At 35.4% G+C, this 22,530-nt stretch overlaps 1 protein-coding gene across 3 annotated transcripts in view; it reads right to left on the bottom strand.

The window, feature by feature from the left end:
- Positions 1-22,530, bottom strand: part of CCDC171 (coiled-coil domain containing 171) — a 300,588-nt gene that overhangs the window by 146,606 nt on the left and 131,452 nt on the right. For all 3 annotated transcript variants that reach the window (XM_058565834.1, XM_058565832.1, XM_058565833.1), the window contains 3 exons: positions 18,955-19,459; positions 17,806-17,922; positions 881-1,107 (listed from right to left, as the gene is read on the bottom strand). In XM_058565834.1, coding sequence (XP_058421817.1) covers positions 881-1,107; positions 17,806-17,922; positions 18,955-19,459 — 849 coding nt within the window. The remainder of the gene's footprint in view (positions 1-880; positions 1,108-17,805; positions 17,923-18,954; positions 19,460-22,530) is intronic.

Genomic DNA, 22,530 nt, shown 5'->3' with positions numbered 1-22,530 from the left:
ATAGCAATGACCATTTTACCAAATTAAATGTAACTTAGGTTATACAGAATACAATATCCACTATTACTGAAACTTAGAGTTGAAAGCTTTATTTTTTATGTGACCAATAATTTGAAACGAACAACTGAAGAAAAGAAATAGCCTAGATGGCTAGAAAATGTAATTGACAATTGTTTACATCTCACAATTCTGTTGCAGTATACTTACAGAGACCAGTAAATACAGAACCTCATGCCAGAACTTTTGTATTTTGATATTTTGGACACTTATTTGGAAGCAGCCAGCCCTGGCGGTCTAGTGGTTAAGACTCAGCACTCTCACTGCCGAGGCCCGGGTTCGTTTCCTGGTCAGGGAACCACACCACCCATCTGTCAGTTGTCACATTGTGGCAGCTGCATGTTGCTGTGATGCAGAAAGCTATGCCACCAGCATTTCAAATACCAGCAAGGTCACCCATGGTGGACATGTTTCAGCAGAGCTTCCAGACTAAGAGAGACTAGGAAGAAGGACCTGGCCACCCACTTTGAGAAAAAATCAGCCATGAAAACCCTGTGGCTAGCAGAGGAGCATTGTCTGATACAGCACTGCAAGGTGAGACGATGCTGCAAAAAGACTGTGCAGGGTTCTGCTCTGCTGGACACAGGGGCACTAGGAATCAGAATCAACTGAAGGGCACTAACAGGGGCGCTAGGAATCAGAATCAACTGAAGGTCACTAACAACAAATTTGGAAGTGTTTTTATTTATTGTATTAAAAGATTACACGAAATCTAAAGGAAATCCTGATACATTCATGTACAACTAATTTAAACTACAAATGTCTGATTCAGAATTAAATTTACGAGTCCTAAAGTCACTATTTAATTAAATTGCATACATACCAAAATGGGCACATGGCCACGCAGACCATATTTCAGGGCCAGTGTGTTTACTTTATGAAGTCCACGGGCCAGCCTCTGAACCAGGGAATCTTTTTCTATATATGTAATACTCCTGCTACTGTGCAAAGGTATACTCTCCATTGCCAGACTAATTTTATCCATGAGTTTTGCAAAAGAATTCTTGGCTGCACCTACGAGTAAATGTCCACAAATTCTGGAATTTGGATCTTCAAAGAAAAAGAAAAACAGACACAGAAAAATGTGAATTGTCTCTTGTTCATTTCACAACATTGCCAATCACAACACAATGAAAATATTTTCTCAATTATATAATTCCCATTCACCTGTGGTAATTCATTCAAAAAGTCCCCTCTCACATAAATTTTCACTATGACAAAAAGAAATGCAAAAAATAGTTCACTTACTAAACAATACATTTATCTAAAAAAAACTGTAAAATTTACAGTATGTCACTCAAACCTGAACACTATGACACTAAAAATTCATGACTCTTTTGTTTTAAAACCTAACATAAATTCATTTTCTATTTACAACTACTGAAGCTTGTTACCTTAATGTCATACTATTTTTATTCTCAGACAAGAAAATATAATTTGCTTTATTCCAAGGCAATTAAAATTTTACAACTACAATTACTTATTTCCCCACAGGATTTTGGTAATCATCTCTCTCCTGTAATGGACTTCAGTCCCAGCATATCCAACACAGCCTGCTTACTGCTAGATTCATCAGGTCTGTAATTAATAATTGTGTTTAATGTTGATAAATAAAATTGTCAGTGCTCTTTCTACTAATTAGTATTCCAGATATTGGTTAATAGGTTTATTTATGCCTTAATAAAAGTCGTGTAATTTAGTTTTCCCTCTGCTGGGCAGGTCTTAATCTGTCATTACTTGTCTACGATACTATCCGTGTAAAATGACAAGCCTGGAGAGATTATTTAAATTCAGTAGTATACCATTCTACATTTCAAGAGCCTCTAATGTTGGAGTTAATTTAAATCTTGTCTTTACATCATAAGCACAAAAAGCATATTTGGCCAGCTTTATCCAGTAGAAAAATGTTTTACAATTCTAGGAATACATATGTTTCAACACTAAAGAGCAAAACTGACTGAGAAGGTGACCAATTAATGGTTTTCTGTGTCATAAAGAACCATCTCACAGAGGCCCTGTGTTCAAAATTTGAGTCTTGTTTTATTTCTTTTATTCCTCAAGGTATAAAAGGAAAAATAAATTCTTAAATTTATGCAGCAGGCAGAATTTGAAAACCACATTGCTTAGAAGTTATACATAAAATAGAAATTGTTAATTTGATAAAAGCATAATATCCTCCATTTGGATTTATTTCCGTCAGTTATTGATGCATTTACTTCTAAGAATATAATATAAGGTAATATAAGTTTAATTCTGTATGCCTCTCATAAACATACTCTCTGAGAATCCCATGGACAGAAGGCATACGAAGTATAATTAAAATACACAGTTCCTTTGTTAACAAGCAGATTCCTTAAATAAATCATCAGTGAAAAAGAATTTAGTAGCTTTATATAAAATCAACATATAATCTAGATCACTGAATTTAAAGAATTACTAAACTACAGTATGCATTTAATAGGTCGCTGCTGAATAAATGAACAGGAAAATGTATTTACTTCTCTATAATGTTCAATATAATACATCATTCCAATACCTAATATATGTCTTCCCTGTTTCTCCAACTAGTTTGCAACTCCTTAACTGTGTCTTTTTTCATCTTAGTAAACTCTTTATCTTCACTGTGCCAGCCTAGCATATATAGGTATTTTTTACGTGTTTGTTGGATTAATTATATTTCTTTTTACTTCCATAGCAGCTGCAACAATGCTGAATACGAGAATGCATTCAATAATGAGAAATTAATTAACACTAACTTTTATGGTATGTCAAAAGTTATTCTTTTTAAATAAACAAGACAAAAGCTCATTGTTTTAGGAAATTTTCAGGAATATAAAAGTAATAAAATTTTCATAGACAAACAGCCTTTAGAATCAAAAATCAACTACAATTAAATTTTAATGAATAGTGGTTTTTTACTATATTGCAGAAATGTGTTGTGTAGACACTAACCACTCTGAAAGGTGAAATTAAGTGACAATGCAATTCCACAAGGCATTCTTCTGCATTTTTAAGAAGTGGGAAAGAGGTATACACTCTAAGTTCCTGACTGCTACTTTCAATGAAACAGAAAAAGCACCTAATAATTTATGCTTTGAGGAGTAAGAAGTGTTTTTACAATATACTTCACATTATACAGTATAGAGTACAATTAATTCAATATTAAACAAATGAAGAAAGAAAAAAAATCCTCTAGTGACACAGTTGTAGAATTATTTGTATAATGATACAGAAATAAGAGAAAAAAATAAGATCACTAAAATTCCTCATGTCTCAACTTGTCTAGACTGTTTAAAATAGTTGGCTTGTTACATTTAACAAATTCTTATTTATGTTAAATACATTTTCCCCTTTTTAATAGCATGTGTCTTTCAAGAAAGAAGAGGACTCTATGTTCCGCAACTACTTTTTCCAATAGAAGGGGCAATATTGCACATCTAAGGTTAAAATCTTAAAAACAAATTCATAAAGAATTGTTTCAACCAGTAGCTCTAAACCTGTGTACTACAGATCTCAGGGCAGCGGGGAGGGGAGGCTGAAAAGTTATTACAAGAGTTCCACCACTTTTAACTGCAGTAACTATTACCATTTGATCTTTATTTAGCCTTAAAAATATATACAGCACGAATAATATATGCTTGTGATGTTGTGAGTAATAAAATTAAAAGTCCTTTAAAACATTACAGAAGTCAATTGCTACTAAAAATACAAATATTATGTAGGGAGAGACAGTCTACAATATATTTTCTTATTAAAATGGAGTCCTCACTCCCAGAAAGATTGAGTAACATTCCTTTATCAAAAAAAGAGAATAATGAGTAATTAATATATGTAAGTATATAATTACTTGATTTAATAATAATGTTAGTGATGAATATAACATCAATAATAATGAGTAATAACATAATAATGAGTAATGTTAATAATGTTAAAAATGTTAAGCACGAGTAATGTTAATTGCATTAAATTCTGACTCAGTTCTACACACTTGGGAACATTTTGTCATCCTTGCCATCTCCATCTCCCTTGCCATCTCCCCCACATCCTGTCGTTAATATTTCCCCAATCTATTCAATTTTCTCTGTGACCATGGCCTTATCTCACCTATTTTCTTGCAAGAGTCTCCCTACTCTTCTCCAGTCTTTCCCCTCTTCAATCCATCCTTACTGTAGATAAAGTGACTTCTTTTTTTTTTTTTAAAGATTTTATTTATTTATTTTTCCCCCCAAAGCCCCAGTAGATAGTTGTATGTCATAGCTGCACATCCTTCTAGTTGCTGTATGTGGGACGCGGCCTCAGCATGGCCGGAGAAGCGGTGCATCGGTGTGCGCCCGGGATCCGAACCCGGGCCGCCAGCATCGGAGCGTGCGCACTTAACCGCTAAGCCACGGGGCCGGCCCTAAAGTGACTTCTAAAACACAAATAGGATCTTGTCACAACCCCTTCTTTGAAGCCCCAATGACTCTCTTCAGATTTAGGAATAAATTTCAAACTCCTCAAAACATGGCTCATAAGGCCCTACATGATCTGATCCTTGCTTACTTTTCCAGGAACATCTTTCACTATTAACCCTTTTACATGCAACTCTTTTCAAGTGACCCCCAGCACATTACAATCTTAGAGCATTCCTGTGAGCAAAAATAATGCTTGTGTCTCCAAACTGCTAATAATCTGGAAAATGTGAACATGGATATCAGTTTTCAAACTTGGGAGCCAAGCATTATGATAAGATTCAAAGCAGTGCTCTATCTGGGAAAAAAAAACACTATGAAAACAGCTAAAAATACTATTAAAAAAAAAGTAATGAGGAGGGCCGGCCTGGTGGCGCAAGTGGTTAAGTGCGCACGCTCCGCTTCCGTGGCCCGCGGTTCGCGGGTTCAAATCCCGGGTGTGCACCGATGCACCGCTTATCAAGCCATGCTGTGGTGGCATCCCATATAAAGTGGAGGAAGATGGGCACGGATGTTAGCTCAGGACCAACCTTTCTCAGCAAAAAAAAAAAGAGGATTGGCATCAGACGTTAGCTCAGGGCTGATCTTCCTCACAAAAGAAAAAAAAGTTTAAAAAAAAAGAAAGTAATGAGAGAATTTGTCTAACCATATTTAAAACAACAAGATATACTCATGAAGGAGCAGTATCATACTGAAATTAGAAGAGATCGGAGACTAATGGAATAGACTCGAGAGAGAGGAAGTAGATCCATACTTATAATAATTTAACATATATGAAATGGCAAATCTTAATTCCGTAGGGAAAAGATGGATGACTAAATTAAAAAGTATTGGGACTAGCTGGTCATCTGGACACAAATAAATCTTAATCATTTCCTCACTACTTACACCAAAAATAATTCCAGATAAATCCAAAATTTAATGTAAAAATTGAAAATACTAGGGGCCGGCTCAGTGATGTAGTAGTTAAGTTCATGCACTCTGCTTCGGCAGCCTGGGGTTTGCAGGTTCAGATCCCAGGTGTGGACCTACACAGGGCTTATCAAGCCATGCAGTGACAGGCGTCCCACATATAAAGTAGAGGAAGATGGGCACGGATGTTAGCTCAGAGCCAATCTTCCTCAGCAAAAAGAGGAGGATTGGCAACAGATGTTAGCTCAGGGCTAATCTTCCTCACCAAAAAAAAAAAAAAAAAAAGAAAATACTAGACCAAAACATGAGCAATACACCCTTGAGGTAAGGCTAGCCTTTTTAAGTAAATCACTAAAAGATAGATCATAAAGTAAATGATTAATAATTTTAACTATATAAAAATTAAAATACACAAAATTTAAATACAAACTGGAAAAAGTATTTACATTTATATTGCAAAATATTAATATATGTGATACACAAGGAGTTCTTATAATTCTATATGAAACAAACACATCTCCACATATATGAAAATGAGAATTTGTAAAAGAATATGAACAGATGTAGAACAAATGAAAAGATATGCAACCTAACCATCAAAAATGCGAATAAGTAACAATATAGTTTCTTTTGCCTTTCAAATTGATAAAGATGAAAAAAACTGTCAAAACTTCGTGCGCCAAAGATATTATGAGGAAACCAGAACACTCAATATTGTTCATGGCAGTGTAACATAAAGCAACTTTTATGAAATACTGGGCAATACTTTCCAAATGTAAAAATATGCAAACTCATTTCTCAGGAATTTAGCCAAGAAAATAATTGTACAAGTGTAAAATTATTTGATGCACAAACATGTTAATTATAGCATATTTTATTACAGTATTGCTTAAAATAGTAATAAAATAAGAAAAAACACTAATATCTGTCAATAGAGAATTCACAGGGTAAACTATGGTGCATAGTCACAATGGAATATTATGTGACCAAAGACAATTAATGATGTACCTCTACTATATTGGCATTGACCCCTCATTTATTATCCACTGAGTAGAAAAAAATTACAATGAGGTATGATTTCCTCAAGTAAAACTGTATGTGTTTGTGTGTATACATGTTTGTACACATGTATGAGAGATTTGTAGAAATCATCAAAGTGTTAAGAATGATTGGGAATGGCCCTTTGAGTGATTTTTATTTCTTCTATGCAGGTTTCTGTAGTGCGTGAAGTTTTTACACCAAGCATAAGCACTTCTGCAGAAATAACAAAACTATTTTTAAAAACTGCCTCCCTCGTTCATTCATTAAACAGCCAGCTATAGAGTAGCTCATATGTATAAAGGCACTGTGTAGGAAATGGGGATAAGGAATCTGTAACACTGAGGAAGAATCAATAGCTCTTGTTTCTATCAGTATTATTTATAAATAATACTATAGATATAAATGCCCAATAATAGAACTACCCAAAAACATATCTTGACTTAGACAAATAATATTTGGGGGAATGATTATCTAAAAGCAGGAAGTCTTGATCATTTTCGTCCTGTGGACACCTTTGGTAGTCTGTTAGAACCTATGGATCCCCTTTTCAGAATAATACCTTTAAATGCGTAAATCAAAATATGTAGGATTACAAAGGAAGCAAATTTTATTGAAATGCAGTTAGCAAACTATTTTAAGTTTGATTATTAATGCGTTAAATGTAAGACAATACATTTAAAATAGACTAAAGGTGGAGCCGGCCTGGTGGCGTAGCGGTTAAGTATGTGTGCTCTGCTGCAGCGGCCCGGGGTTCGCAGGTTCGGATCCCGGGCGCACACCAATGCACGGCTTGTCAAGCCATGGTGCGGCGGCATCCCATATAAAGTAGAGGAAGACAGGCATGGATGTTAGCCCAGGGCCAATCTTCCTTGGTAAAAAGAGGAGGATTGGCATCGGATGTTAGCTCAGGGCTGATCTTCCTCACAAAACAAAAAAAATATATAGACTAAAGTTAATTTTCTTTAAAGACATATCATGGTGAAAGTTGTTGCTTGGCCAAACTAAGAACACTGAACTATGAGATGATCTTTAAGAAGTCATCATATATGCCATGTCGGACATCAAATTGTTTTGTTTTTTATATTTAAAAGTGTTAAAAATCCTGATTCACAAATATATACTGCTGCAAATGTAATTAAATCTTCCATACTTCTCTTTCAAAGTAGAGATGGGCTTCTCTCAAAAAATACCAGAATTCTCCAAGCCTTTTAAATTCAAAACCTATTGTAGTGAGTTTTTTGTCCTAAAGTTAGTGAGTTCTTTGGCTAGGTCAACATATTCAACACAATTTACATCAGAAAGAAAAAGGACATTTGTGGTGATGGATGCAAAGCAGACTTTTGGTGGTGAACATGATGTAGTCTACACAGAAGTCAAAATATAATAATGCACACCTGAAATACATATAATGCTATAAACCAACACTACCTCAATTTAAAAAAAGAAAAAGAATTGTGAATCTATGGTTCAAATTTGATGCTATAAAGATAGAAGGAACTCCAGGAATTCTTTTGAAAGAGTTCTGAAGTGTTTCCAGGTGCGTGCAGGTTGCTCTTTTAAAGAAATAACAGAGGATTTTGTGTTTAGGGAATACTGGAAATCAACATAGACATGAAGAACATAGAAGCTCACTTGGATAGATGAATAACTACTAGGTGGAGAGTTGTCCTGATACTTAGCCAGCTATGTTACACCAGCATCCAAGTTCACAGAGAAGACTGTGATTACATGCCATGTATGTGATGGGTCTCATGATTACTGATTAGTAAAGTTGAGCATCAACTATATCTGGAGATAACTGTAACAACCGTATTACAATATGAAAATATCTGTGATTTCTATTAGTAACAAAGTCACTATGCTGCTAATATTATCATGATCTGTCATCACCACCCCAGGTTAAGAGACTCCTTATCTAAGGAATATATTTCGTTGTTAGTGCTGTCCAGTCGATTCCAACTCCTGCTGACCCTGTGTACAGAAGAGCAGAACCCTGCCTGGTCTATTTGCGCTGTCCTCTCACCTTCCAGCGCTGTATCAGACAACGCTCCGCTGCTATTCACAGGGTTTTCATGGCCAATTTTTTCAGAAGTGGGTGTCCAGGTCCTTCTTCCTAGTCTGTCTCAGTCTGGAAGCTCCGCTGACACCTGTCCACCATGAGTGACCCTGCTGGTATTTGAAATACTGGTGGCATAGCTTTCAGCATCACAGCAATACACAGCCGCCACAGTGTGACAACTGACAGATGGGTGGTGTGGTTCCCTGACCAGAAACGAATTCAGCTGTGGTGGTGAGAGCACCGAATCTTAACCACCAGACCACCACGGCTGGCTAAGGAATATACTACTCTATCATAAATCTATATCCTTGAGCCTCTGCCCCTGTGTCAACTTAAATAATAAGAAAGTTCCATGCCCGGACTACTCAGAGAACTATAAGATAGTATTATGCTGTCAGTTTTTACTGAAGATGAATATAAGCAACAATGACAAGAAAAAAGTTGTGCATCTTCTATGAAGTAGCTTTTAAAGACAGAAACTGTGATGTTCAATATTTCCAATATGATAATCCATGTAATAAATTCCTCTTAAGGTTTAGTAGCAAAAAATAGTTTGTTCCACATGTTTGGAGACACAAGAAAGCATCTCACATTTGGGGAACAACAAGCAGCTCAGTTAAGCTAAACTGCAGGTTTATTAATGAGAGCACTGGGAGGTGAGACTCTACAAATAGATGAGAATCAGATCAAGAAGTGTCTTGTATACCCAGCTAAAGGGTTAATTCAGTAAGAAATGGGGACCAATACTGCTGCTGACACTGAGGACAAAGATATGTGACAGACCAAGCACTGCTCACATGCAATAACTCATTTAACCCTCACAATAGCCAATGAGATGACAGTATTATTACAGCAATTTAAAATAAATGAGAAAAAACGAACAATGAAAAATGGTATACAGAATGACCCAGTCATATTGAAATATATACAACAGAACTTGAAAGAAGTACACAGAAATAGTCATCATATTCTTGGATAGGGAGAGTGCAAGAGATATCTTACAGCCATATTTAAGTAACACCTATAAGATGCTATAATTTTTTTCTGGAACAAAGTGGGGGCAAAAATATATTTCTAAATACATACATAATATTTTAGTATAGATTTGAGGGGAAATGTTTTCTTTTGTTCTTTTACAAAAACCTGAAAAAATAATTATGTTGCTTTGTTAAATAGTATATGGATATTCAACCAAACCTTCTAAAGAAAGATTTCACACTCTTATAAGTTTCCTAGAAACCTATAAATTGAAAAATATGTTAAAGCTTCATCTGTGTTTCTTAAAATAATTTTGATTTTATACATTATTTTAACAAATAATTAATATTATCAACAAATATATCCTATAAAAGTTGTGACACTGGAATTTTGCAGTCATGAACACTTCCAAGGATAAATTACCCATTCAAAAATTGTTCTTAAAAATTATGATAGGCAAATAAATTTTAATTTAAAAACAAAATTACCTGTTCACTGTAAAATACTTTCAACTGTTCTGTATGCTTGAAAATTCTCATAAAAATGTTTGAAAAAATGTGGAAAAATGCAAAAGTAACAATAAAAAAAAAAATCACAGAATAAAACAAAATTCAATAGTTAAATATGGCTCCGCAAAACAGAAACTAGCAGCTGAAGCACCAGAAATGATACATGGTCAGACTGTACTTGTTTCAATTTCAGATATGAGTGAAATTATGTAAATAACAAAATCCTCTAAGTTACTTCTTCTCAAACTTTACTGAGCATATAAATCATCTTGTTAAAATGCGGATTCCAATTGAGGAGCTCCGGAGTGGAGTCTGAGATTACGCATTTCTAACACACTCCCAGTTAATGCTGATGCTGCTGGTCCATAGACCACACTTGGAGCAGCAAGGCTCTTTTTATTGTTTGTTAGGATTCAATAAAGCCTTAACGTTTTTAAATATATACCAATAACTACTTATTAATACAAATATCTTTACTTACTGCTCTGAACTTCCTAAGTATGAAACCTCAGTGTTATGCTGAATACAGCCTAGATTTCTGAGTTTTGCCTAAAAGAGTTGCTATGACCTCTAGAAAGTTAACTCAAAGTATACAATGAAAGAAGGTTCTGCGCAGTAATAGCAGGGGCATGTATATGTGGGTCATCTATCTTCTAGGTAATTAAGATACAATTATAATTGAAATGTGTAAATGTGTAACAAAATCTATGAACATTCTACTGATATCCATGTACTCCTGTATTTGTTCAGAGATATTTCAAAGCAGATCAGCACATTTGTTTCTATCTTGAGAAATTTAATCTGGACCAGTCATATGAAAATGTTCAGCTATCTAAAGGGTTCTTTAGTCCATTCTCATAATGATTGATATCCAAGCCCTTCAGTGGAAGTCACATTCTCCCCTGTTTGAGGTAAATGATCTCTTGCAGGCACACCATTTGGATACCTGGAAGAGGTAATTTATCTCAAGTGGGCAAACTCTTTAATGAAAGGAAGAAGGTTGCCACCTGTCCAGTATTTACAGAGGCAACATGGAAACCGGGGTCTCTGCCCACTGCCTATAAAGACATCATCCAAGTTGAAGAAGGTAGCAAGGGCAACCACCTGCAACACTTTCTGAGCAATGAATTCAAGTTACCTTTATTGAACTTCCAGTTTCATGAAAAGGTATAGAGTCACATAATAGTTCCATTGAGACTTCAGTACACAAAAAAGAGATAAAACAGACATTTATTGGATAGTTATGTATACAAGGGACTTGGCTAAGCAAGTTACATTTACTCCTAATAACCCTATGAGCTAGAAACTTTTCTTAGTCAAATTTTACAGATGAAAATGTTGAGGCAGAAAAGGAATTAAGTAATTTTCCCACTGTCACGCACATAGTAAACAATGCAACCCAGATCAAATATAGAGTTCAAGTTCTTAACCCATACTCTACTACGTATCCAACATGTTTCATTTTCTCTCCTAGACAATTTTTAAATTTCTCTCCTAGACACTTAACAGTAGGTGTATAATTCAGAAATTACTCTAAAAAGATAAGCACCTAATTTTTAAAAACAGTAATTTACTGAGCTTTTTTTTATCTTAGAACAAAGATAACATGAGAAGCAATACAGTTATTATCTAATATTACTAAAAGCTGCTACTTAGATTGGCATACATGTACCAGTTTTCCTTGGGCTAAAAAGAAAAAAGTGACAATGATGCCATCAATATGTGGTCCTGACATATAAAATGGTTTAAATTTCAGCAAGATCTTCAAAAAGGAAAAGAAAGTAGAAGAAAGAAGGAACAGAAAAGAAAAAACATAGTTCTAAGAAATATCTCCTTTCATTTCAGAATTTTCAGATTATGTCCTAAAAAGACTTTCCCAAGGAGCTGGACCACTGGTGTAGTGGTTAAGTTCACATGCTCCACTTTGGCGGCCCAGGGTTTGTGGGGTCGGATCCCGGGTGCAGACCTACACACTGCTTATCAAGTCATGCTGTGGCAGGCGTCCCATATACAAAATAGAGGAAGATGGGCACAGATGTTAGCCCAGGGCCAATCTTCCTCAGCAAAAAGAGGAGGATTGGCAACGGATGTCAGCACAGGGCTAACCTTCCTCACCAGAAAAAAAAAAGACCTTGCCAAGATTTTGCCATTTCAATTTCCCACTTGGCTGAAAGAATCAAGATACTGCGCATAATATTAGATGATTCAAGAGACAATGAATCAATTACAAATCAAAGCTGAACTGATATTTCTGATACCTGTCCTATGATGAAAACATCCTATTGTAAATAGGTTAAATAAATCATGGAATGCCCAAATGATAAATATTACCCAGATATTACAATCACTCTCTAGAAATGGAGAAAAATCCTCAAAAAGTATGACTTCTTTTATACTGAAGCTATGATAAGATATCATGGGCAAAGCACAGCATTACTTCTGTGATATTCTTGCCAAAAATGCATAAAATTAGTCTAATCATGAGGGAACACCAAACAAATCAAAATTGAGGTATATTCTACAAATAACTGGCCTGTAATCTTCAAGGTCATGATGGTCAAGGAAAGACTGAGGAACTCTTCCATAATGAGGAAGACTAAAGAAACATGACTAAACACAACATGTAATTCTAAACCAGATCCCTTTGCTAAACAAGACATGATTGGGACAACTAGGGAAAGTCGAACGGGGTCTGACTGGTAGTAATGTATCAGTGTTGGTTTCCTGATGGTGATCATTGTGTTCTGGTTATGTAGAAGAAGGTCTTTGGCTGAAGTACACACTAAAATACAAGGGAGTAATGGGGCATCATGTCAGCAACTTGCTCTCAAATTGTTCAGCAAAAAAACAGTTTTCTGTTGTGTACTTGCAACTTTTCTATAAGTTTGACGTTATTTCAAAATAATTTTTAAATGAAGACATAAAACAGTGTGTAGCCTATGATATCATTTATATCCCTTGTTAGTCTGTCAGTGGATGGATGAATGAGTAGCAGGAAGGAACGAAGGAAGGAAGGAAGGGAAGGGTAGGGGAATGGATAGAGGGATAAAATAGATTGGAAGAACACATACAAATGTTAACAGTAACTATTCCTGTATGGTGGGAAAATATTTTGGTTTTTGTTATTGTTGTTCTCTGATTTTTTTTTCAAGTTTTCTGAATTCATCAGTTTTCTTTTATAATGGAGACAGTAGAGGTGGAGGTAATTTGTTTCTAAAAAAATGAATCCTCTCTATTGCAGACATTGTTGATTAGCTGACTCATTCCATCCACAAACTCTTCCTTCTCTTTTGCTAACTTTCAGCTAGCCAGCTGGGGATAACAATGTGATCCAGTTCAGGCCAATGAAACAAGAGCAGAACCAGGGGCCGGAGGGGGGGCAGTGTGGGGGGGGTGGGCACAGAGCTTTTGCCTTCCTGATATAAAGGGATATATTCAGCAGCCACGTGTCTTCACATTCTTAACAGTTTTCTTGATATATAATTCACATACAATACAATTTACTCAAAGTGTAAAATCAATGGTTTTGAATATATTCACAGAGCTACGGAACCATCATAACCATATTCATTAGCAGTCACTTTCCATAATCCTCAACGCCTCCCCAGCCTTGGGCAACCTCTAATCTACTTTCTGTCTCTAGATTTGCCTATTCTGGATATTTCAAATAAATGGTATCATAAGATATGTGATCTTTTGTGACTAGCTTCTTTAACTTAGTATGTTTTCAAGGTTCATCCATGATGTAGCATGTATCAATACTTGATTTCTTCTTTTGTTGTTTTTTTTGTGAGGAAGATCAGCCCTGAGCGAACATCTGCCAATCTTCCTCTTTTTTTGCTGAGGAAGACTGGCCCTGGGCTAACATCCATGCCCATCTTCCTCTACTTTATATGGGACACTGCTACAGCATGGCTCGACAAGCGGTGCATCGGTGCACGCCCGGGATCCGGACCTGCGAACCCTGGGCTGCTGCAGCGGAGCAGATGCACTTAACTGCTTGCGCCACCAGGCTGGCCCCTACTTCATTCCTTCTTATGGCTCAATAATATTTTATCGTTTAGATATCTATTCATTCATCAGTTGATGGACATTTGGGTTTGTTTCCACTTTTTGGCTATTATGCATAACGCTGCAATGAACATTCATGCACAAGTTTTTGTATGTATGTATGTTTTCATTTCTTTTGGATATATTCTTAGGAGAGGAATTGCTGGATCATATGATAACTGTATGTTTAATATTTTGAGGCACTACCAGCAATTCATGAATGTTTCACATTTTGTCCTTCCCTTTTCCTTCTTGCCCCAAACACAGTCCTGATGCCTGGAAGTACAGTAGCCAGCTCAAAACTAGGAGACACAAACATGAAGATGCTAAGGATGGCTGAGCAGGAAGACACAGTCGGGATTTCTACCTACCTCCAGACTTCCTATTATTTGAGAGGAAAAAACTCTATATGATTAAGCTACTTTAAGTGGGGTCTTCTATTAGTTACAAAGAAAGCAAACCTGTGATGCCCCCGAATATACAATGTCATTGTATCCAGAGAAAGAAATTTCTTCTTGACCTTTATATACTAATTTATAACAAAATTACGTTTTAAAAAAAGTTAGAGCTATATGTGATGTGTAAATTGTCTTAAAATTTTAAGATAAACTAATGTATTTGCATTTGATTTACTCTAAATTTTTATGAAATTTCTTTATTATTATTCAGCTGTAATGCAATAAATCTTAATAATGACCAATATTTGAACTAAGAAAAGTAAGCAAACTACTAAACAAAGACTATTCTAAGCACTTCACAAATTAACTCATTTAGTCCTCTCAACAACTCTGAGACAGGTAATACTATTTTTGCCCTTTTACAAATACAGAAACTAAGGCACAGAGAGTTTAAACAACTTGCCTATGTCACACGGCTAGTGACAGAACCAGTATTCAAAGTCAGGCAGAATCCCTGCTTAACCCTCTACCATGTTGCCTCCACTGTACAGCACTTTAGCAATTTTAGAACAGAAAATTAATAACTGGTAGTCTAAAAATATATACAGGTAGATGCGTGTGTGTCTGCGTGTGTGTGTGTGTGTGTGTGTGTATTCATTAATGTTATACACTACTCTCATGGTGAGATGATAGATAGTAAGGGAACAAAAATTTTTTTCTCACTCACTATATGCCAGATACTGTACAAAATATTCAACAAGTGTTATCTCATTAAATCCTCATAACAACCAGGAAGATGATACTATCTTCATTTATAGGTAAAGAGTCTGAGGCCCAGTAAATTAAGTAACTTGCTCAATTTCACACAACTAATAACTAGCAGAGCTGGATACAAAATCAAATCTGCTTTATTCAAAAGCTAATGTTCTGTCTTCTATACCATAATGCTTACCTATTTAGGTTATTTATACACCTAAATTATAAACTCAACATGACTACATAAACTGTTATGGCTTTATATTTATTACCCTCACTATTATCTGTTGATAACCACTCATATACTTTAACTGTCTGAAAATATTTTCTCATCTTTTCTGCTAAAATATCTAAAATTTATTCTTCTAGGATATACTTTAAAATGAAAACACATTGCCTGGAAAAGATAATATATTAACTCTTCATCATATTTTGAAAGAATTACTCTATAAGCCCAGCTAGTCATCTCTGCAGAAGGTCGACACTGATCATTTTTGTACTAGTCTAATAATACTCAATTATCTATCGTGACCATATCCTTTCCAATACTCTTGAGGACTTTGATAAACCAATCATTCTTCCCCTCTAAGCAACAATCACTTTCTCTTCCCTAAATAGTATTCTTTAGCCAACAACATGTAAAGTGTTCCCTAAAAATAAGTTTCCCTAAACTTGCTATTTCATCAAGCTATTAGAGGCACAACCAGGTCTAACACTAAAGGCAGCTCTTTCCAGAAAGTAGGCAAGCACTTACAGTCACCACTCTTGGTCTGCCTTCTACTGATAGGTCTTACCTACACATATATTTTCAGGGTCTCAATAATAATGTGTTGATATTTTAACTTAAAAATGTTGCAAGGAACCACTTTCAGAAAATGTGCTCGGGGGATCACTGACTGGTTTTATAAAACCTCTACAACCTGATCCCATGACAATGATCCACCTTGTCTCTCACCATTCCCCAATATAGTTATAATAGAAAATACATTTTAGTAATAACCATCTATAAGCCAGGCCTGCTAGGCATGGATTTCCATTCTCATTCTTTAATACTCCTTCCTCCCAGTCTATGCTTATTCCCACCTCTCCATCTATGCTTAAGCTATGCCCTTCATCTGAATACCATCTCTCCTCTCTAACTTATCATCACTCTAGGCCCAACTAAATCACTAGCTCCTCCCTGAAGCCATCCCAATTCTCATAAGCCTGCACTGAGCTGCACCTTCTATGGATTCTTACTTTTAAAGCCTGTACTTCCTCATCCAGTCTTTGATTACATTCTGCCTAAAGTTGTGCACGAGTTGTCATTCTTGTTCTACAACCATTGTGCATATTTTCTAGAGGTCCAGATCAAGTCACATATTTTCCTTTTATCTCCTAACGTATACATAGCACAGTAATAAGGAAAAAAATGTATTAAATAAAGTAATAAGATAAACAAGATTATAGTTTAAGAAACAAATCTACTTTTAGGTGTCAACATACCTACAAAGAATATGGCTAACACAAATCATCTGTTAATGAAAATAAATCCAAAACCTTTTATTAAGTTCTTTTAAGAATGTTACAGTTTTGCTTTTAAGTCATAATACCAACACATTTAAAATACATTTACTTAGACGTTCATATCATACTCCAAACCCAGTATGTTGAGTTTTTGCCAAAACATGAAATATGCATATTGCTTACCAACATCAGTGGCCACAACCTAAAAATAATCTTTGAATCATAAATTTCCTACCATGAAGCCTAGGTTTAGACATTTGAAATCACAATAAATGATCTATATTTACATGGCAGAGTTGCCTACAGAATCAAATTACATCCCAATTATTATTTCATTAATGCCTACAATAATTCATTAAGCAGGAAAGTATTAACAAGTCCATTACACTATTTTTACTATTAATATGTCTGAAATGACCATAATTAGTCCAATGACATAGCTTAACCAGTAGGTAACTGTATATTATTCTTTTAGTGTAGAAAAATTAGTTTTCAGTGAACCTTTCACACAAACCTTTCATGCAATCTGAGCCATGAAAAAATAAACTTGAATTTTAGACTTTTGGAAATCACTGATTATAGGTGGTTCCATATACGGTGGAAAAGAGCAGACTATTCAATTAACTCTATTTAAAATTAATTAGAAAAAATAAAACACATCACCAAATGAGAGAGAAAAATTTTCTACTGGTTCAGTTATTACTTAAACTTCTCAACTTTACAGCCAGAAATAGAAACAAAAGAAGACTAAAACATTTGAAAGAATATTACCAGTATTACTTAATAAAAAAGCTAATGATGAGCTTTCCACAGGAAAATCACATCACAAAGGAAACAAAACATAAGGTAGATACATTCAGCAAGAAATGTCATTTAATTTCCCCATAAATAAAGACAAAATTACCCATCAAAATTTACATTAATTCTCTCCTCATTAAATATAGATTTAACAATCACTCTGGACCTGAATAAAAGAAAGAACAAATAAATTTTCTTCCTAGATTGTTTATTAGAAGTTGTACCATAAAGCATTTCTGGACATTTGCTTTTAAATGTATTTTGCAAGGACATAAAAGAGGGAATCATACCTGTTTTATTAATGACTTCCTGTAACTCAGCCATAGAAGTGATGATTGCAGCTAGCAGGTCAGAACTGGTGAGCCAACTGAGTGCTTGCAAACAACGTAACTGCTCTTTTTGATGTTCTGTAAAAATAGAAAAAAAACCATTACACAATGCTACAAAAATTTATTAAAATCCATGTTTAAAATTCAATGTTTAGCTATTTAAGAAATAGATCAAAATTTGTAGGCAGGGGCTGGCCCAGTGGCAGAGTGGTTAAGTTCACACACTCTGCTTTGGCAGCCCAGAGTTCGCAGGTTTGGATCCTGGGCATGGACCTATACACTGCTCATCAAGCCATGTTGTGGTGGCGACCCACATACAAAATAGAGTAAGACTCACACAGATATTAGCTCAGCAACAATTTTCATCAAGCAAAAAGAGGAAGATGGGCAACAGAAGTTAGCTCAGGGCCAATCATTCTCACCAAAAAAAAAAAAATTATAGGCAGAACTTTGCCTGGTGCAGAAAAGTCTACAAGAAATGTTAGATTTGACTGACTTAATTTATGTACATATATAACTGTTAACTGATAACAAAAAAAAGGAACGAAAATTTTCTTTAGTTCTACTTATATTACTTAATAGCCTGCTTTTTGAAAGTTAAAAATTGAAATTATTGTTTCCTCAGAATAGTCAAGCATTAAAAAATACTGTTAGCTGGAAAATTTCTGTGTGTCTCATTTTCATTCCATTCTTCAATAGATTTTTAACTCTGATCATTTTATACTGATTTATAGAAAGTAAAAATAAATTATACTGCTAATTTTAAATAGAGCAGAATCTCTGCACTGGCTTAATAGAAAGATTACTGTATAAACGCCTCACTTTACTGTGAAAAGAGCATTCAAACATAATAAAGCTAGACAAAGTTGGAATTATATATATTTGCTACTCTCTTTATATTTTAATGTCTATAACGAAAAATCAAAACCTAATTTATACACATACACTTATCCATACACATATACATACATATCTATATACGTACGGGACTATGTTGCATGATTTGATATATTAAATGATTTTTTTAAGTTTTTCCATAATGGCCAAACATATTCACATCATATGTCACTTACACTCAACTTAGACTTTTAAAAGCACAAATTATCTTACTTGGAAACTTATGCTTGTCTTTGGGCTCTCCTGTACACACTAACATGCCTATTCCTTCTTTGAAACTTTCCAACCAAGTAAAAAGAGAGGCACATGATTGGCCCAAAATCTTGAGTCTGTTCGCTGCCAAAATTGCAATAACACCTTTCCGGAATACACGTATCAATCCTTTGAACGGTTTTTTCTTCATCTTGGCATCCTCTTGCTTCTTTTCCTCTACAGTTGACAAGGCCTGGGCTAGAGTCCTAACTTCCAGTTTGAACAACTCAAAGGTGTTGACCTGCTCCTGGAGAAAATCTCTCTGTGTAGATAACGCACATGACCGTCTATAGAGAGGATACAAGGCACCAGCCATCAACGCACAAGCTGCCAGCAAAGATGTCTGTTCCCTTTGAGTTTGTGATAATAAGTTTTTGAAGCGTGAATTTTCAAGAACCAACTGTTCATGTGACTTCTCAATACGATTCAATTTTTCCGTATTTTTTTCAGCAATTTCTTGAAATTTCTATAAAAAGGGAAGTGAAATAATGTATTAGATCATGAAACAAAAGGCATTTTATTAATTCCTTTTTATAGAAAGAAAACAAACTTTTGCTGACAACTACTTCTTTTTCTTCAAAAGAAACATGTTCTAAAGTATCCAAAAAATACATATTATAGAGCAACAGTGGGCCAAACAGCTTAGATCTGAATGTGCACATTGATTTTTAAATCTTCTTACATAGAAGCTTTACATAAAGTAGAACACATAAATTTAAAAGTACTTCATGAATTTCCTGCACACTTATGCATAAATACACATGGTAAGAAAAAATTTTTCTCCTCTTCCGTTCCTCATCATTTCTCCTCTTCCATTCCTCAGTAGATTTTATTTCCTGCTTTTAAACAGAAATCACACCACCAAGAGAGGCTTTCCTATATGTAAAAAAACTACTTTTGCCAAAATAAGCAAAAGGTTAAATCAATGATACAACACACAGCCATTAACTAGATGAGAAGGGACTGACCCTCAGAGCATATGCTCCTCTTTCAGTTTCCTTCTTACTTACCCCAAACGAAGTACAGCTCTAGTGGCGGGAGGAAATACTAATTGTGAGCTGGGCCTCGGCAGCTCTCTGATCCTTTTTTCCTAATCAAGGTACTTACAATCCAAAACTTAATTTGAAACACAAAGAAATTTTAACTGCAGGCACCATATTTTCATCACTGGAAAATAAACTGGCTCTCTATGAAATCTTATGCCTAATCATTAAGGAATTGCTGAAGTAGAGTAAATTTTAGAAGATAACAGATCCCAATTTCCTTTACTGATTCATTTATCATTCAATAAACATTTATTGATTACTCACTAAATTCCATCTGTTAGGAAAACAGACAAGTAAATCAATTACTGCGGTATAATGCTGTGATAAAGCTACGCCAGATTGCCAGAGGTGAACAAAAGGGTGTTTACACAAAATGATGTTGACAGGCTTTTGGAGGGATATGACACAGGACAAGTGGGAGTGAGGTATGCAATAGAAAGAATTAAAAGAATCCCTACTCCACCAACAAGGAGGCTAGCCAATAGCTACCCTATAATAATTTCATCCAATTCTTAGAATCAGTGGTGACTTAACAGCTTCACTTGGATCTTTATTTAGCCAACTGAGCTCACTTGGCTGACTCGGCCACAGAACTCTTTCTTTTTAAAAGCAGGCCAAGGGAGTTCAATTTGAATAAGGGGGTCAGTCGCAGACAGAGAAATGTCATGCTCTGTATATGTATGATACAGTGAGGTGTTGTCTTCATTATGAGAGAATCCTTTTGGGTGCATTAAGGTTAATATTTCTCTTTATAATATTGGTTCAGAGTGTACTCTGTGTAAAATTTAATGCTGATCTTTGAGAGAGGTTTATGGTGAGTGTACGTCTGATTCAAGAGTTATCCACTGAACAACCAGAAGAATCAAAAGCATTTCTGAAATTTACACTGGCAGGAAGACCTCAAAAGGGATCAGACTTGGAGTAAATCATACAAACTCTTGACTACTCTGCAAGATTTGGGTGTCAAAGCCTACCATGGACAATGTTGATAGGCAGTAGCCAAAAGAATTCAAAGTTGTGGATATACTGCTGAGGAAAGTAACTCCTGGCCAAAACCAATCCCAAGGCTAGGGGATGAGGTTTCCCAACAGGCGACAGTGAGTAGAAGGAGGACTCAGAGGTTCAGTCCTAAGTAGAAAGGAGTAATGAAGTATTGAGAGGCCACTCTCTGAAGGATTCAACTTCTTAGATACTTTCCCTTGGGTAGGGGAAAAATTGTATTTTAGACGTGGTTTTAAATGTTTCCATATTATACTTTGTTTACTTCAACTCTTCTCTAAAGTCTGATCCAGCCATACCCGTGGTGGTACTGTAAGAAATAAAGGAAGGGGGAAATAAAGGAATTGTGGCTTACCCCTCATGACCTCTCCACCGACAGCTGGGCTGTGACAGCAGTATTCTATCAATGGGACTGAGTCCCAGAGCTCAATACAAAGACACTAGTAAAGGAAGTGGTATCCCACTGGGAGCAGCTAAAAGAAGCAAGAAACTCTGAGAACACTAGCCAGGTGGACTGCTTGGAAGCAGATGTGAGACACCCTGTTAAGGGAGGTGACCTTTAAGAAAAGGGAAAACTGACACCTGAGTTGTAGGTAGAGAAAGCAGGAAGACTAGCTTGTGGAAAAGGAAGAGCCAGAAAACAGAATAATGTGTTCTAAGGAAGTGCAAATAATTCAGAATGCATGAAGAAAAGAGGAGAAGGATGGAAATTTGAGAAGTATGTAGATAACAGATAAGTAAGCTAAGGAATTCAAACTTTATCCGGAAAGCTATGAGAAGACATAAAATCCTGGAATAGTCGTTATGCTTTAGCAAATGGATGGGAGAACTGGAAACATTAATCAAGACTGCCAAGGGGAGCAGTCGAGTTGCAGGGAGTGGGGGTAGAATGAGGGGAGCAAAGGGAAATTACAAAGGTTAATTCCATATTCTATCCAAAATCAATTCGACCAGTTAAATTAGAGGAAAAATGTAGAAAATCTAGGATAAAAGAGGCACACTGGTCATAGCCAGGCAGTGGAAATAAAAACGAACCTGATCAGGTTCCAGATGGCTCCCTATCTACATATTCATAGATCTCAAAGTCTCAGAAGTAGGTTTTCAAAAAAAATTACTTTTTTTGAACAACAAAGAAAAAAACAGTGAAAAGGTATATTTGCTAATGATATTTTAAATATTTCAAAATAATATTCAAAGTCATTACAAGGGAGCTAAGAACATACAATGGAGAGAGGAAAGTCTCTTCAATAAATGGTATTGGGAAAACTGGATAACCACTTGCAAAAGAATGAAAGTAGACCATTATCTTTCACCATACACAAAAATTAGCTCAAAATGGATTAAAGACTTGAAGGTAAGATGTGAAACCATAAAACTCCTAGAAGAAAATATAGGCAGTACACTCTTCAACACTGGTCTTAGAAGGATCTTTTTGAATACCATGTCTACTCAGGCAAGGGGAACAAAAGAAAAAAATAAACAAACGAGACTT

This window comes from Diceros bicornis, chromosome 22, assembly GCF_020826845.1.
Source record: "Diceros bicornis minor isolate mBicDic1 chromosome 22, mDicBic1.mat.cur, whole genome shotgun sequence".
NCBI lineage: Eukaryota > Metazoa > Chordata > Mammalia > Perissodactyla > Rhinocerotidae > Diceros > Diceros bicornis.
This window is presented reverse-complemented; position numbering and strand designations above follow the sequence as displayed.